The sequence below is a fragment of the Jatropha curcas genome, chromosome 6 (assembly GCF_041381405.1).
Source record: "Jatropha curcas cultivar XTBG-Jc1 chromosome 6, XTBG_Jcur_1.0, whole genome shotgun sequence".
NCBI classification, from domain to species: domain Eukaryota; kingdom Viridiplantae; phylum Streptophyta; class Magnoliopsida; order Malpighiales; family Euphorbiaceae; genus Jatropha; species Jatropha curcas.
In genome coordinates, this window is record NC_143156.1 from 2829131 (window position 1) to 2847126 (window position 17996).

The following is a 17996-nucleotide window of genomic DNA, read 5'->3' on the forward strand; positions in this document are numbered from 1 at the left end:
TTTTTTTTTTTCATATGGTTTTGTTTCCTTCTTTCACAAAGAGAAAACCAAACCATACTCAATGTAATATATCATCTTTTTCTAAATAAATTGTCAGAACCTAATGCTTCTTAGCTTTTAAGGTAATAAAAAGGATAAAAGAACAAATCATAAATGAATAACACTTGCATCAAAACAAGAGATCGACGTATAAGGAAACGTATAAGGAATCGATCCATATCAAGCTCAAAAGTTAAAAAAAAAAAAAAATCATTTTTTACCAATTCAAGTGAATGAATATTTGACAAGTAATATTTTATGCATCTTTTTGTTTTATTTTTTTAATTATTTGATAAATATTTAATAAAAATTTTATAGGTTGAATTGCTTAATAAAAGTAATTTCACAAATTGAAAGTGTTTAATATATATAAAATTTTACAATAAGAACTCAGATAACGTCTATCATTTATATAATTGTTAACTTCCAACCTTAATCACCCGTCTTGACTAGAAAGCTTGCGTCAAGTCAGTAGCAGCAGATACAATACATTTATGATGAAAAGATTTTTAAATGACATGTAATTGTATTAGTTTAATTGTAAAAATTTGAGATTCTTATTTTTGGTTAATTATATATCTAGATTCTACATTATCAAAAAGCTCCGTTTATTCCCAAAAAATAACTTTTGCTAAGGAAAATGTTTTCCTAATATTAGGCAAGAAGTTCCTATCGATTTGTTATGAGATGCAATTAGCATCTTTATTATCCTGAAGAAGATAGTACATCTTATAAATCAATATTTAGACCCAATTGTCAATTATCAGGCTATAATATATCTAGTACATAATTGTGATAGTGTGTTATCTTCTAAGCAATGCTGCTGGAATTATGCTTTTGAACCTTTTCTTGATGAACAAAAGAAGAGCTGAGCCTGCCAGCGGCCAAGTTGTTACAATTGCAATGTATACAAGCAGCCAGATTGAAATCCCACTTCGCTTCGAGAGCTGACCCATTTATCTTCTCATAGGAACTATTAGATCATTGAGATTTTGATCTGATTGTTGATTGTCATTAATTATAGGAGGTATTTTATCTGTCATATTATCACTCCTCTCTCTGTCAGAAATGGTTTCTTCTCCCTTCTTAACATGATCCCCATCTCCATTGCACGTTTCTTCTGCTACACTGTCTGTGATGTTGCCAATTGCAGTCACCATTCCACCTTCCATAACATTCAAGAATGGTCCCTGATCAATTGAAGATTGCGGCACGGAAGTCGAGCTACACTCTTCCACCTGCAAGACAATACAAAGCAAAAATATTAAACTTGCAGCCAACTGGGACTAGCCAATTCCATTTTAGTTCAAAAGTTCACATTTTGATCTTGAATGCAACTTTCCAAGCAAAAAAAAAAAGATCTAAAATATCAAGCTCCTGATTCTTTTATGCAACTATATACACGCTCTTTTCTCAGGAAGAGTTTCAACTTTTCATTAATTCAGCCGGATAAAATATTAGGCTTCAACAAAATCCTTAATGCAACTTCAGCCTCTGTCAAGCTCAGGAGGTAAACGGACCTAGTGCCAGGTTTTTGGTTCAAATCGTAAGATAAAATATGAAAACTGCAATATGAGGCATGTCATGTATTCTCATCAGGTATTCTTCTGCTATTTTTATTTAGTATATTAGCTCTAAGCTGTTAGTAAACTATTTTGTACCTTCTCTTTTCTGTTTCTCAATGGGCTAGAGTGCAAGACATGAAAGAATTCATTAACGGCTCTCACGCACCTGCAAGTGAATGAAGAAATATATTACACCATGACTCCCATGCATATCCTACAGTAATTGTTTTTCACAATCCAAAGAATCATATATCATACCATGACCGCGCAGTTACATAAACTCACGAATAGTCTCTAGCGCAACATGCCAATAACACATGTTGAAATACATTTGCACATGCATGCTATACCTTGGTCCTAGGTAAATATGACAGGTCTTAATTCATGGAAATTTGCTTCTTAATTTTTATCTATCCCATTGGTTTTATCATTTTTCTGGGATAATTTACCAATATATCTCAAATTAAACAAAGCCACACAAAAAATACTAAACTTCCTTTGAAACAATCGAATAATTAGGCCAAATTGCAAAGATCCTCGTGAAACATCACATCAGTCCTAAGATGACACCTCTAGTAAGATCAAGAAACAGGCACACAATGGGATTCTCCAGGGAATGGGTTCTCTCTTTATTTTAACTTTTTCTTTTGTGATGGAAGAAGAATTTGTATTAACTATTATGATGCAAGGAAAATGTGAATATAAAAGGAAGACTAGGGGAATCCCGTCCCTCAATGTTGCAGAATACAGGATTTGCCTGAAGCAAAAACACGAGAAAGAGAGAGAAGCTGTAAATTACCACAAGCTATTTGCAGTTATACCCTCGTAATAAGCCAGGTGTCCTCCATGTTTTGTGGTAGCCAGGATAATGTTCTCATTCGCCCTAAAATGAATCAAATGTATCAGTTTCACATAAAAATAGTATCAACTTTGCAAAAATAATGTAGTGACTCCCAAACTATGTAAAGTAACAAAAATATGGATGTCTTTGATTTCGCATGACATCGTGCTAGTATGGTTCAAATTTTTTAACATATTTAAGCAAGCCTCACCATTGGGATGTTGAAATGTATCTGCTACACTAATGTTCCATTTTGCTCATCAACATCGTTTTGCACATCCAAGAGTTTTGACAGCAAGTATACAAAAAGTTTAAAAATAGATCATCCTTCAAGTCTGATTGATGGCACTAGTGTAGGTCAATACTCAGTAGGTGCGACATCATAATGTCAGGTGGCCAAAACTTGGACCAAGGAGCAAATTTTTTGGACATGTTGAAACTTATTTAAGGTTAGAAATACAGTCGCTTCAATGGTTTCATTATAGCTTATACATAGGGATATTCAGACATGGAAATGACACTTTGGAACTTCAAATTAGTGGGAGAATCGACAAATGTAGTGTGTGACTCCTGAACATATATTCATGCCCATAGTTGTTGCTGAATCCAAGTAACCATATAGAGGAAAAGTTTAGGAAAGAAGGTTCCTGGGCACGTCTTTTTGTCCTTCACAACTATGGTTCACGAACAACGCATTCATGCCTCGGTGCATTTCACCCAAGGATTAAGAAGCCATTGCTGCCAAAGCTAAAACTTGATGCCTAACAGCTCATGCTAGGCCTAGTGCATACTTTTAACACTACCAAACAAGTTTCCTTCAAGTAATGCCACAAATAGAGGATTCTTACTCCTTACCTACATTCATCCCATGGGATGGCTTCCCTTGTACAAACTGGATCATCCAGTGCGCTCACACACAGGAGAGGCAAGGATACATTTCCTATAAAATTCACACAACTAGAACGCCTGTAATATGCATCTACAGTCTGAGAAACAGCAGAATCCTTTAGTCAATCAGGGGATATAGAAAAGCAACCATCTTTGATTCGGGGAATAAGAAAAATGACTTTTACCTCAAACTTTGCAAGAACTCGAGTTGCATGTCTGTCGAAGTCTCTAACTGAACATGACTGTCAAAGGGTAAAATCACATGTAGTCGAGGAACATTCAGAATAGAAGTGGACCATTTACTCGGTCCATGGAACCCCTCAATGATTATTTTTATATTTACATGAGCAAATAGATGAATGTTAACAAGTATGTACATGATGGACTTTGTTTATAATGTGGAGACTACATGTCATGTATACATACAATTGAGCTGTGGAATAAATAAATTTTATATATGTTGTTTTTGTGGGCTTACTTCAGACGTAATACTGCCTATAGGCTACTATCTTACACTTAGTTTCCACTAATTGATCAATTTCTAATGAGACATGAGGCCATTTAGTGGTAAATGTGTCCTCTGGAATCTCTGATCAATCAAATCCTACAGAGAACGTTTACAACCTACAAGCCACATTTGATTTGAAGGAAATAGGAAAACAAACACTTCCATTTACAAGATCAAATAGCTTGTGACCATCACAATTAGTTGCCAATTGCAGACAATATCTGGGATAAGACAGTTTTCAATTTAGATGTATACTAACTGTTATTACTGTATCTGGATATATACTAACTGTTAATACTGTATATGTTAACATTTTATTTGGATGTATAATTACTGTTAATATTGTAAAAGGATAAAAATGATTAGATCAAATCCAAAAGGTCATTTCTCAAATTGTACCATTTATTTAATTGCCATGAAAAGGTCATTTCTCAAATTGTACCATAAGGTTATTTAATTGCCATGACAGTTTGCTGTTTTTGGAAAACAGACGAACTGAGTGAATATTCAGCTGTGTGTAACACAATAACTAGAGTTTAAGAAACAAATGCAAAATACCAGCTCAATGCCATTCCAATCTACTAGACGAGTCAAGACAGATTGATGCCTGTAGGAAAGTATAGACTGAATGTAAATTAAAAGAAAAAGAAAAGCAAAATCGTAGTCTATAAGAAATCTTTTACATTTTTTATTTAATCATTATATATTGTATACAGCAGCAATAATAAGAGATTCGAGTCAAGAAACATAGAGGAAGAAGAAATGTAGACTTACAACTGTGCATATGCCTTTAGACCCACACTTAGCACTCTATCATATAATTTCTGCACAAGCCTGCGGTTGATGAACCTGTCACATATCTGTAAAGCAATCAATATGATATTCACTTTAGCACATTAATCTCATAAACATTAAAATTATTGAATGTCCAATAGGAAAAGCAGTTAATGGCAGGTTCAGGTACCTTGCCTGGAGCATATATCCAGGAAAGGTTTTATTATTTATAACATAAAAACACAAATATTGATATTTTATTGGCTTTTTATTCTATAACTTTATTCTTTTCTTTGTAAATGATCAAAGGACATCTTGTCTTTGATACCCAAAAAAACAACTGAATATTTGATCATTTCAATAAGGAAGCAAAATGCTGCATTTCTGATTCATTCATCAAATATAATCTGACTAAACTTTTTCAAAATGCTGCAGTTGTCCCACCACCCGCTCATGATAACACATATATTTGTAAGAGACCAATGTAAATAAAGAGAGAAGGTTTCTTTCTTTGCATGAAACACTAGCTTTTATCATCCACGTTAACAATTGCCTGAAATGGATACTGGAAATTTGGAAGCCAACTACGTCATCACACTTTCAATCATATAACTTCAATTTTTTTTTTTAGGAGATAAAAAGAGTTTATCATATCTATAGATGAGATTTGAACCCTTAAGAAGTTAAAAGAACTAAGAGGTGCATATCAAAGAACCAATATCATCGCACAAACTAATTCAGTACGTACATGCAAAAAGCATAAGAAATTTTGTGATACATAACCCTATTCAAATGGATTTGGCATTTGACAACATCACACAAATGAATGTACTAACCAAAAGGTCCCATGGAGAGCAAATAGCAGCAGCGCCAGTAAGAGGAATATTAACCCCATGCTCGCCAAGATATTTAACCTGCAAGAAGTACTCCACCATAATAGAAAAATGAAAATATGTGCACATCAAGTGCTCCAGAGTTCCAGTTATACATAAAACTATAATAGTCACTTATATAGAAGGATGAGGAGGCCGATGTCCAGTTTTCCCTTTTCAATCCAATCAGAGCAGTGACATTATATCAATCTGTTCTTCAACTTTAAGAAATGATGGGAATTACATATCCTTTAACTTACTGTCATTGAGAAAGTAAGACAGAAATCTGGTTTCTGGCATTTTTTTTAGTTCACTATATTTGGTTAAAAATTCTGCCCTCATACCCACTCAAGTCTCAAGTAAATAGCTGTAATTAGGAGGAAAAGAAGTAAATCAAGGGAAGAAAAAACAACAGTGTAAATCAGGTGGATGCCACCTTATGCCACGTATTCACCTGGGTAAAAAAGCATTACAAATTTACAATGAAATAAAAAGTTTCTTTTGGTGTCTATTTCTAAGAGATTTAATAAATATAAGTTCTAAATAAGTCCATCCATGAAATGTTTAGTTTGCTTTCAGCTTCACCATTTAGAACAGTCCAAAAATGCATTATACATTCAAGCACTATGACCTTTCTGAATTTTAGAAATGGAATATATAACAATCTCACTGGTAAGTTAATTCATCAACAAAATTTGTCCATTAACACAAATACATAATGAAACTTTGATGCCTCCATACTCAAAATTACACGACTAAATTTGAATAGGGAGGGGGAAGATCAGGTAATTTGCTTACCAGAATATTGGCACCAATGCTAGTTCCAACAGCATATAGAGGAGCTTCAGGATATTGACAGTGGATATGATCGATGATACTCCGAATATCCTCTGTCCATCCAGCATTATAGAAGCAATCAGACTGACATAAATATTTACAACAAGACAACTTATTAGTCAACAATTAACACCACTCAACATCCAGACAAACATGGATGTATAACCACACAGACAATGAATGATAATTTGAAATTAAAAATATGTTCAAGTTACTTAAAATGTTGGACAACTTATCACTATATGTAATGATGAATATGCTCAGAATTATGATAAGACCCTCATGAATAACTTCATAACCTAACAAAATAATCATGCACAGAATCACCTCGCAACAGAGAAATTCAGTAAGGGCAATTTATGAGTCAAGTATGCTTTTAAACGAACAAATTCAAACAGCATCCAATGAAAAGCCATTACTGATCATAAAGTATGATGTCCTTTCAATCAATGTGAATCTGTATGAGAAATACATATGAGGAACAGAGAGATAGAGACTAGAGACCAGTCCTCCATGGAGATTGAAAAGGAAAGCATTACTTAATAAGAAATCAAAAACTTGTAAGCAAATATATAATACTCACAGTAATTGATATGCCTCCCAGTCCCCGATGATTGCTCACGACAACATTCCAACCCTGCCTTGCCATTGTGAAAGCAAGATGCTTTATATACTGTTATACAGTACATTTTTCTTGGATATTAAAAGTAGAGGAAGATGAAGTTAACAAAGAAAGAGAAAATATCACCAAAGAATGAGCATGTTAACAAGTTATAAAGGTTTTATGTCAAGAGATAAGGGAAATGAACACGAAGTTTGGTTTTATCAGTTGAAATCTGCGTGCATAAATAATAATAATAATAATAATAATAATAATAATAATAATATTGGAACACATTGCAAAGGATACAGAAAATGGAAGGAACTCACAGCAGAAGCAGAGTCGCTAGTTAAGCCAGGAATCACTATTAAAATTGGAGTTCTATCATCTTGAAGAATGGAATCATTTTTATCGGAAACACCTTCAACTGCAAATCATAGTTGTAAAAACCAGAGCCAAATACTTAAATTTTGTATGTAACTCAAAAGTCATACATCTTGAGATCAATTTCTGTTGTAATATTTTCAACCAAAAGAAAGTGAAGCTGTTTTTAAAATGACATCTAGCATTAGAAAATTATTGACCTATTTTATCTGAAGCTAGACCATACCCTCTATGCTTAATTATTTTCCAACCATAATCCTCCTAAAAATGCAAGCATATGATATGAAATGAAAAAGATAGAGATGTAAGTGAAAGGCTAATAGCTAAAGGGTAAATGGCATCAACTTTATTGAAAGCAAGGCCTAGAATAAGGGGTTACAACTGAAACTAACCATCAGAGCACATTAGCCAGTCCAAAGCAAGTGTTCCTCCATCTTTAGCCTTGAAAATATGTCTGAAAATATACATATTAAAATATACACAAGAAATAAAATAAAACTTGAAATATGTGAGGGAAAAAAAGTCACTGCTACCAAGTACTAACCTTGTATAGGCAAAATTAGGAGAATTCCCAAAAAGACTCAGGAAAGCTGTTTGGAGATGAGGACTACATAGCCACGGCGTTGGAGAAAACCTTTTAAAAAAAATGCAAAACTTTGAGTTGCAATATTAACAATACCAAAGCAAGAACATTGAAATCAGAAAAATGAAACAAAAAAGTTACAGAATTTGACGATGGAAGACTTCACCTTCCATGAATAATCGGACACTTGGAAGCAACAGATTGGTAGAGCTCAGAGGAAAAATTGCATGTGAGTAACACAGGATCGCCTCTAAACCCAGTGAGCAAATAGTCAAAGAAATGAATCTCAAGGAAGTTGTAGAGGAAAAAGAAGAGTGTCAATAACAGGTATAATAGATAGTGATGAATTGGAATAAAGGAAAGAGCTTTGAAGAGAAGATCGTAAGGTGAGACTTCTAATGTGTTGTTGTCCATCGGCCAAGTGAATTTGAAAATTTATCAAGAAAGCAAATTTTTTAGAGGGAGTTTTTGAGGAGAGAATGGGCATTGGGCAGCATGTGGGGTTGGGTGATGGTGAAGAGACAGCGAATCGATTGGCTGGTTGGGTTCCCCAGAACGGTTTTGTCGTATTTGACCAGTTTAGCACGTTTCTGTGAGAAAGTTAATTCTTCATTGTGAAGGAAATTGTAATGTTGAAACTTGAAATGCGGTTGAATAACCAGTTGAGACGATAGCTGTTTATAGAAAAATATTAAACGACAGTCCAATGTGCCTAATCTGTCAGTTTTGCCATTAAGTGTCTTTCACATTCAAAAACCTTTGAAATTTGAAACGACCACTACCGGCGCCACAAACGGCAGTAAAGCTTGTGTCGTAAACCAGAGCCAATTTTAACGGGAATCAATTTCTCCACTGCCGACTGTAGCGCACAATCAACTTCTAGCAACAAACGACTCATATGCATCTCTGCACCACCAAATTCACACACCAATTCCACCACTACCGAACGTTCATAGCCGCCAAGATCAAATGGGTTCGTGATGCATATCTAGACGCAGCAGTCTCTAAAGAAAAAGACCTTAAACAAGCCATTTCTATCAAGAATCAAATCCTCTTTTCTCCCTCCAAATCTCTCCCCCTTTCCTCTCTCTCTCTTCTAAAACCCCACTTCAATCTCCCAACGACAGCTCTCAAATTTTTGCAGAAGTATCCATCTCTGTTTATTCAATTCCAGCCCTCTCCTTCTCTCCCTGTCCATGTCAAGCTCACTCCTTTTGCTCTCTCAATCCACAAAGAAGAACAAGTTATTCATAATTCTTTGGCTTATAGAGATGATGCTGTTAAAAGGTTAGCTAAGCTTTTAATGCTTACTAGAATAACTAGATTGCCTTTGCATGTCATCGACAGATTTAAGTTGGATTTGGGTTTGCCTCATAGCTATATTACTTCCCTTTTATCTGATTATCCCGAATATTTTCATGTTTGTGAAGTTCAAGATTGTTTTAGTGATAAAAAATTGCTTCACCTAGAGTTGGTTTCTTGGAGGGATGAATTATCTGTCTCTGAAATGGAGAAAAGAGTGGCACATGGGGATATGAAAAATATCAAGAAAGGTGAGCGCATTGGGTTTCCTTTGAGTTATCCTAACGGGTTTGATTTGAAGAATAAAGTGAAAGATTGGGTTTTTGATTGGCAAGGTTTGCCATATATATCACCTTATGAAAATGCCTTCCATTTAAACCCAAATGGGGATCAAGCAGAGAAGTGGGTTGTTGCTGTGTTACATGAGTTGTTGTGGTTGCTAGTGTCAAAGAAGACAGAGAAGGAGAATTTGCTTGTTTTGGGAGACTATTTGGGGTTTGGACATAGATTTAAGAAGGCTTTGGTACATCATCCGGGGATATTTTATGTTTCGAATAAGATTAGAACACAGACTGTGGTGCTTAGAGAGTCATACAGGAAGGATTTTTTAGTGGTGAAGCATCCTTTGATGGGAATGAGATTTAGGTATATTCATCTTATGAAAAAGCTAACAAAAGGCCAAGTAAATCAATCAGTGGAGCTTTAGGTTCTTGGTCGAAAAGGCAGGTTGCCTCATCAATCAATGAAGGGAAGGAAAGAATAGTGAGAGGTAAAAGTCAGAAAGAAGAGGAAGCGAAGTCAAATGGCACTTTTGATAATGAATTTCAGGACTTGGAACATTCTGATTCTGAATTTGAGGATGCAGAAATGATGAGCCAATGAAATTGAAATCGTGAATTGATATGCTGATAACTGATAATTGGTATCATGTGAACCAGGAGGCAAGATGTTGATATCATTACGTTGGAATTTTGCTTCAAATGGTCCAATTGGAAGTTGAAATCAGTTTGACAAAATTCTGTGAAAACAAGAAATTGAGTTACGGAATGAAATGAGATATATAACCAATGGATCAAATAAAAGAGGGAAAATTGTTGATATATGGTTCTTTATGCCCACATGTTACAGCTTTTTAGGATGGTTGAACCAACTGCTTCTGTTTCATTTTTGATAAATTGACATTCCCAGAAGTGATTTGGACAAGCAACTTGAGTTGTTTTCTTCCAGATGGTATAGATTTGAGAGCTTTTTGTTGTGCAAAGTCAAAATGTTAAACGTGAGCTTTTTAATGACTTTTTGTATAATGAAGCAGAGTGATTTCACTAACATTTGAATTGGATCACTATGACCTTTTGGCCTCTATTTAAAGATTGCAGCGGATTAACTATGAAGTTCTACATGTGTTACTTTTTTGTCAATCTATGGTGTTATTACATAGCTCTTGATTAGATGGAACCATTAAGAATTTATGATCACAGTCACACTCACAATCATAGTATTAACTTGCTCAGGTTGTAGTTGAATACCTGAGTGGTGTCTAATTTTTCTATCGTTTTGGAACTGTTTCCTTTTCCAAAAGTGACATGATTAAATGTGGGTCTGTATATATTAGGCTTCTTCGTTTTATCAAGTTGTGGACTTATGTATCACATGGAGGTTCCTAGTATTCTCTTTTGGCATATGTCTCCCAAATTCCCAGTGGCTCAAGTGTGATGACGAAGGTTGCTAGAGGCCAAATAAAGAAAGCAATCAAACCCAAAGAAAGCTCAAATATTTTCTCCAAGCATAAAGAGCTAATCCTTATTTCTCTCTTTGCCTATCGTACTGCAAAAATTGACCTCTTTGGATTTCACTGTTCATCATGCCCCTCCACCTTTTTCAATATATTGTATAAATGCATTATGTACCTTGATTTTCAGCTTATTTGTCTGACTTCATTACTTATTTGATGGCTGTGCACGGTTGACATATGTAAAGTCCAAATCTTTGATTTTATAGGTCTTTAAACAAAGAAGCTTGGTGTTGAGCAGGAAGAGGTTCATCTTTGTTGTTGAGATTGAGCTTCTGAAAAATTTTTGTATGGCTCAAATTGAGATACAAGCTGGGAATGAATATCTAGTTGATGAACTTGGAAAACCCAAAATGAATGTGGTGCATTAGGCTTTAGGCTTGTGCAAAATGAGAGGGGCATTAATATTCTTTATTTGCTCTAGAGGTATATGCTTCATCTTACCATTTTTTTTACCTCCCTGTTACATTTTTAAGTGAGCCTTTTTTTATTTTCTCTATAATTGCATTTATGGATCTTCATTGTTATAGTTTTTATACATTTCTTTTGTTTAGTTCATGGATATTGTTCATATACAAAATTGCATATCTGAATTAAGAATTGTGCTTGGTACTTTGAAATTACTAAACAAAGGTGAATGCTGTTTGGTATGCAAAATATGAACTTTAAAGATATCTTGATTTATCTGTTTGACGTTTGCCTTTGTGGCGACATTTGTCTCTTCTTCATTCTATTTACTGGCCTTGACCAAGACTTGGGATTGTAAAGAGCTTGGCACAATACGATTTAGCTTAGCTCGAAACTGATCGAGTCTAGAAATTTTAGACTCGAGCTTGAGTTTAATTCAAAAATTTTGAAGCTTGAAATTGGTTTGATGCTCGAGTAACCCTAAAATAAATATTATTTATATTATATATAAAGTTTGATAAGATTTGACAAGCTTTCAAACTAATCATCGCTGGGTCTCAATATATATGTACACTTGATAAGCCACTGCGTGTATGTAAAACATTATTATGCTATTAAATAATTTTTCTGAGGGTTTGACGTGAAAAAATACTCATAGAAAAGGATGATTACCATACACTATTATGCTATTAAATAATTTCTCGAGGGTTTGACGCGAAAAAAATACTCATAAAAAAGGATGATTATAGAACCCGAAATACGAATATTTTCATGTCTAAAGGGTGTAAGGATAAAAGAGAGAAGAAAAATGTCTTACCATTATTTAATACAAAACATCACAGATTATTTTATAGAATTGCTTAAATGAATCATATAATTAAGAAGAAGAAAAAAAAGTTAATAAAGATTTGAAATTTTTCATTAGTAGATTGTGTTTTAAAAGAATAATAAAAATATAATTTTATTTTTGAAAAAAAAAAAAAAAAAAAAAAGACAAACATCGTCGACTCCGAATGTATAGTTGGACCTCACCATTGTTATCAAAGGTGAAAAAAAAAACATTGAATAAATAATAAAAACAAAATGTGTGATGATCGCAATATTATATATATTCATATGATGTGGCTTTCCGACATGGCCATATGATTGGTTCTGAACTCTGTTTAATGACTGTTGATATCTGTGAATTAGACATAATATTTCTTAATTAAATATGTTTATTTTAATACAAAAGTGACAACACTACAAAGAGTTGAAACTTGAAACTCATGTCTGGCTTTTAAAAAATCAAAAAATATTTAAGAATTAAATAATTTTTTTTCAACAACATAGACTGTCAATATTGGAGTTCCATATTCCTCATGATGTAATAAACAAATAAATAAATAATACTCCAACTATTACATTAATCATCCAATACTAGATTATATTAAAATAATATCATAATTTTTATAATCAAGCCAAATTAAAATATTGGAAAGCGAATTTCATATGGATAATTTTAAACCAAAGAACCCCAGTTGGATTCCATTGTTCTTGTCTGAAAATTCAAAATTAGAGTTGAAATTTTCATTTTAGTAATTAAATGCAAATGTATAATAATGTAGTTGACAGGATCATGAGCATGTGGGTATCCTTTGTAATCCCAGTTGCTAAGTGCTAATGATTAATAACCAGGAATCTCATATTATGATCAGTTGATCACTAATTTTATATATAAATTAATAATTAATAACTACAAAAAATAAATGGATTTAAACATATTTAATTGCTAATTTATATTAATACAATCATAGAAACAAATGCAATTCTAGATTATATACCTACAGTTTTGACTTGGAGCCTCATTGCAGATGAACACATGAGAAAATGTGAGATTTTGGCGGCTTTATTTCCGTGCAAGTGGAAATTATTAAGATTAACTACTATTATTAGTACTATCAAAAAAAAAAAAAAAAACTACTATTATTAGTAATAGTATTAATTTGCGGCGTAGATTTCTTCTGAGAATCCAATAATGATAAACGTAAAGTCGTATTGCCATTTACAATGTCGTCCAATTGGGTAGGGCTTCATCAAGTTTGCTACTTGGTAGGTACTACTCGTTGGACAAATGTGAATGAACTTTCTCATATCGGGCACTTGTAAAAGGTTTTAATAAATTAATTGGTGCCACCCAACGTTTTTATATATGTATATATATATATATATATTTATTTTTAATCACATGTATTATCATTCCATCAGGTTAGAATTAAATTCTACTCTGCATCGTGTTGATCCACTAAGAGATAAAGTACTTTTAGCAAATATTTATTTTCTCCATAAAAATCGAACCTTCAATCTCACTTAAAATAGAAGAGTGTCGAACCATTTATCTCAATATTGTATATTTTTTAATTCTTAATAAAAATTTAAAATTTTATTAAATTATATAAAGGATGATAAATAATATTTATAAGTTCAATTTCATGAAAGCTGACCGAAGAATAATTTTACATTTTATAATAAAATGATGGAGGGTATCTCCTAATTCTAATTTAAAAAAGAAGAAAAAATAAAAAAAAAACCTTAGAAAGATAAATATCTTTTCCATTTATATCCATTTTTCCAAAGGAAAATCAAACTTGTCATTTTCAGTTTTTCGAGGGAAGTGTGGGAATGAAATAAATTGCTGTCCACCGACCATACCCATAGCCCATTCCATATAGTGGGAATGAAATCTCAACTGGAGGAAATATATGCATGTGATCTTTTCATTCAACAAATTTAACAATAATATTTTTCAGTTTATACCCTTGTTTTTTTCAAAATTCTCTTTATTGATAATACGAAGTTAATGGTTAAAATATTATATAAATTTTTTAATAAAGAGTGTATTATATTTCTATATATAGTTTTTTTTTCAGAAAAAAAAAAATTTCATGTCGAAACCAAAAATCCAAATCATCTAAAATTTTCAATTGATAACTCTCTTCTATTTCTTCCATTTCATTTTATTTGCTTGTTATTCTTTCTTTGAATGTTAAAATATCTGTAAAGTTTATAAATTTATATATATAAATAATTATTTTCTTATTATAATTTTTATAATTATTTATTAAATGAATAATTTTTATTAATTTCTTAATAATTTAAAAATAAAAAATAAAAAAATAATTTTATTGGTTAAATTCTCAATAAACGGTAATACACGTGTTTTGTTAAATTATACGGACAAAATCATCCGGATGGAGTAAAGTATCCAAATTTGTATATTTCTTCGTATGAAAATCGAAACTTTTAGAAGACAAAAGTAAGGTCAAAGTTTGCAGTCTCCTAAATATCATTATTCTGACAAGCAATATATAAATCACCGATGTGGCCAACATGTCAAAGCTGACCTTAATGACTCAGTAAAAGTACAGGTCCAAAACGTTTCACGTGGCTTTCTGGGATCCACTGCCGCGTTTTGTCCACATGTAAAATGGGCCCCATCCATGTGCATTAGCTTCCCAAGTTTCCTCCAGCTGTCTTTCTAACTTTGCTGATGTGGAAGCAGTTCCTGTCCGTCATTTTATCATTCCTGTTGTTAGGTATGACGTGTGAATGTGTCAGATCCAGGTGTCTTTTCTCATGTGTGAAATAATTTTTTTTTAAAAAAAATTGGCTTCTTCGACATGATGTATTCAAGCACGTTCTTATTCTTTATTTCTTTGCAATAACAAAAGTAATAAAAAATCCTCTTAATATTAAAATTTTGACTTTAAAATTTTGGGTATGGCCCCTTAAATTTCTCATAGGTTCCAATTATGATACTGTATTTTATATTTTAACAATAATTATATTCATCGTCAAAATAAAATATGAAAGTGTAAAGTTACGATTAAACTTTTGTAAAATTATTTAATTTCGATAAAACATATAACTATTATTAATATATAAAAGTGTATAGTCGGTTGTTATTGATTTAGAAATCGGATAAGTTGAATAAGGAGTCCAAGTTCAAGGAGATCCGGAATTCTCTTGAGTTGCCTGAAGGCAAGCGAAGTGCTTCGATGGGGTGAGGAGCACGAGCGATTGAAAGAGTAGTGATTGGAAAGCTTGGAAACTTTTTTTTAGGTCACCCACTACACGGTAAAGAAGCTAAAAATAATTGAATTTCATAAATTCAGAAAATAACAAGAAAAAATTGCCTAAATTTATATATTAAACTCAAAAAGGTTATGCTTAAAGTGGGTTTTTATATTTTAGAAGCCTTATTACCATTTACTGGAAAGAATAAAAAAAAAAAGAAAAAGAAAAAGGCTTATTAACAAGTTGGAAATTTTAATTATTTTATTATATTCAATCTTGGTGTGCATTTGGATAATTTTTTTAACATATTATGCTAACTTCGTGCCCTTAATGATATAGTATTCACCTTGAGATTATAAAATTATAAAAAATAATTTTTCATACTTTGGATAGAAAGTTAATTATGATTAAGAAAAAGGTTAAAATAAAAATTTATTTTAATCCAAAACTGTAAATGAATTCAACTAAATGAAATGTTATTTAGCTCCAACTCAGCTCAGTTCATGCTAAACTCAAATTTGAGAAACCAAATTCAAATATGACTCATATACAATTTATACTTTTTAAAATATATATAACTTCTTTAAAGGCCGGAGTTCCAACTCAGCTTGTTTCTTAAATAATTTGGATAAGTAATTCATGCTCTGTTTATTTCAGTAAAATAATTCGTAAGAAAATATTTTTTACAATTTTCCGTTGTTTCAGGTGTTCAGAAAAATAAATTAACGGAAAATATTTTTCTAGTCAAAGGAAAATTTTTTAAGAAAAATGATTTTCTATTTTCTAGAGAGTAAAACATTTTTCAAATATTGACAAATATTAAAAATCCATATTTTTTTTAATTTAGTAATCATTGTAGTCACTGCTACCCATCACCATTTACCACCAATTATAACCACTAACGGCCATCGGTGGCTTTCATAATTTACATTTTTCTTTTTGCATTCTTCTTATATTTAACAATAAAAATTTTAAATTATAAAATTTATATTATTATTAATATATTTTATAGTCTTATGAGATAAAGAATTTAATATTTTTATCTAATTTTCAATATTACAACCAAACAATGGAAAAAAAGTCATTTGAAAAATAATTTTCAAAGAAAAAGTTTTCCATAGAAAACATTTTTTTGCAAGTCATTTTACGGAAACAAACAGAGCATCAAGCTCAAACTTAACTCCTTAAATTCAATAAATGAATTTTTTTTTGAAGGTACCTTTAAATCACTTATAAACAGTTTGGATCATTTTATAACGCTATGCAATAATACTAATTATTCTTATTTTGTACTATCATTTATATGATATCTGGAATTAATATGTATTTTTCTAAAAAAAAAAAGGTTAACATATATGTTATCAAAAAGTTGAAATCCTCGCATGATCCTTTTTATTTAATAACTTTTATTGCACTAAGAAAAATTCTTTAATATAATTTTTAAAAAGAAAAATTATTTAAAAAAAAAGGGAGCTCTCTTGCTTATGGGGATGTGATTCTTAACAAGTCTTATTTGGCCATTAAAGGCTAATCATTTCTTAGATTGAAAAGGAAGTTAACTTGCAATGATAAAATATTAAAGAATGGATGCCCCATCTTACCTGGATTTGGGTCTGCAGGGGCCCATTATGATTATTACACTTTAAAAAGAATTCCAACTTTACATTTAAAGATTAAAAAAAAAAAAAGAACTTTTTAAATAAGTCAATAGAAATGAAGTTAATAATTAAAATTGATGCAATTGAGCTTTAATATGTTAGACTGAAGCAGTCTTAATTACACATTTCAAGTCAATTAGTAAATTAGGAGGAAAACTACAACACTTCAATTGTACATTCTCTAATTTTTGCATAATTTCACATATTTTTTAATAATTTTCATTGATTAATGATAATGATGATTCATTAAATATCAACAAATTTAAAACGGGTGATGTTATTTTTAGAGCAACAATTGTTAATACCAGAGCAAATTTATAATATAGACAAAAGTACCATTTTCCATTTCCCTTCAATTTGTTCATAGCAAAACTTCTTATTTTCATCCAACGTCTGGAAGTAACTCAGCCAAAAATAATTTACCTGATTCACTTGATTTTGACGGTTGACAACATCTCTAGCTTATTTCATAAATTTCTATAGCTGTATAAGAAGTGCTTCTATTAAATGGGATAATCGAATTCTCCCATCATGGTAATCACATTAAACAAAATTTAAAAATCCCACCATATACATAGAAAGGCACACACCAGATTCTTGAATTAAAGCACCTAAAATACTACAAGCAAGACATAATATTATTCCATGAATTGATGCAATTTGATTGTTTCTTATTGATTTATTCATTGATTATATACAATTTTTGAATTAAGTCTTATTTTGAAATAAGATCTAATCCTTATAAACAGAACAAGACTTATAATTTACCAATGACAATCTAACTAGAATCACATATCTACTTCAAAATAATAACAATAATAATAATAATAATCATAAATGATAATAACGGTAATAATATTAACAATAATACTAATTTAATAGTAATAATTT

The 17996-nt window shown here is 31.6% G+C and overlaps 1 protein-coding gene and 1 pseudogene across 1 annotated transcript; one reads left to right on the plus strand and one right to left on the minus strand.

The window, feature by feature from the left end:
• Window positions 1–630: 630 nt before the first annotated feature.
• On the minus strand, window positions 631–8571 carry LOC105629748 (uncharacterized). Its single transcript, XM_089722662.1, has 14 exons — window positions 8059–8571; window positions 7854–7943; window positions 7702–7763; window positions 7255–7352; window positions 6908–6997; window positions 6286–6408; window positions 5452–5529; window positions 4616–4701; window positions 4400–4448; window positions 3519–3575; window positions 3301–3431; window positions 2404–2487; window positions 1701–1770; window positions 631–1277 (listed from the first exon to the last, which is right to left on the minus strand). Exons 1-14 carry the CDS (start codon window positions 8304–8306, stop codon window positions 996–998), a joined length of 1548 nt encoding a protein of 515 aa, XP_089578788.1. The 5' UTR covers window positions 8307–8571; the 3' UTR covers window positions 631–995.
• Window positions 8572–8638: 67 nt separating this feature from the next.
• Window positions 8639–10585, plus strand: LOC149495257 (protein WHAT'S THIS FACTOR 9, mitochondrial-like; annotated as a pseudogene).
• The last annotated feature ends 7411 nt before the right edge of the window (window positions 10586–17996 follow it).

Bases quoted from the DNA above. Each gene is read 5' to 3' on its own strand.
- LOC105629748 (XM_089722662.1), bottom strand. From the start codon at position 8,306: ATGGACAACAACACATTAGAAGTCTCACCTTACGATCTTCTCTTCAAA. The intron at 6,409-6,907 runs GTGAGTATTATA...TATTTATGTCAG, and splicing joins TGGGAGGCATATCAATTACT to TCTGATTGCTTCTATAATGC. The intron at 4,449-4,615 runs GTAAGTCTACAT...ACTTTCCTACAG, and splicing joins CTAAAGGCATATGCACAGTT to GCATCAATCTGTCTTGACTC.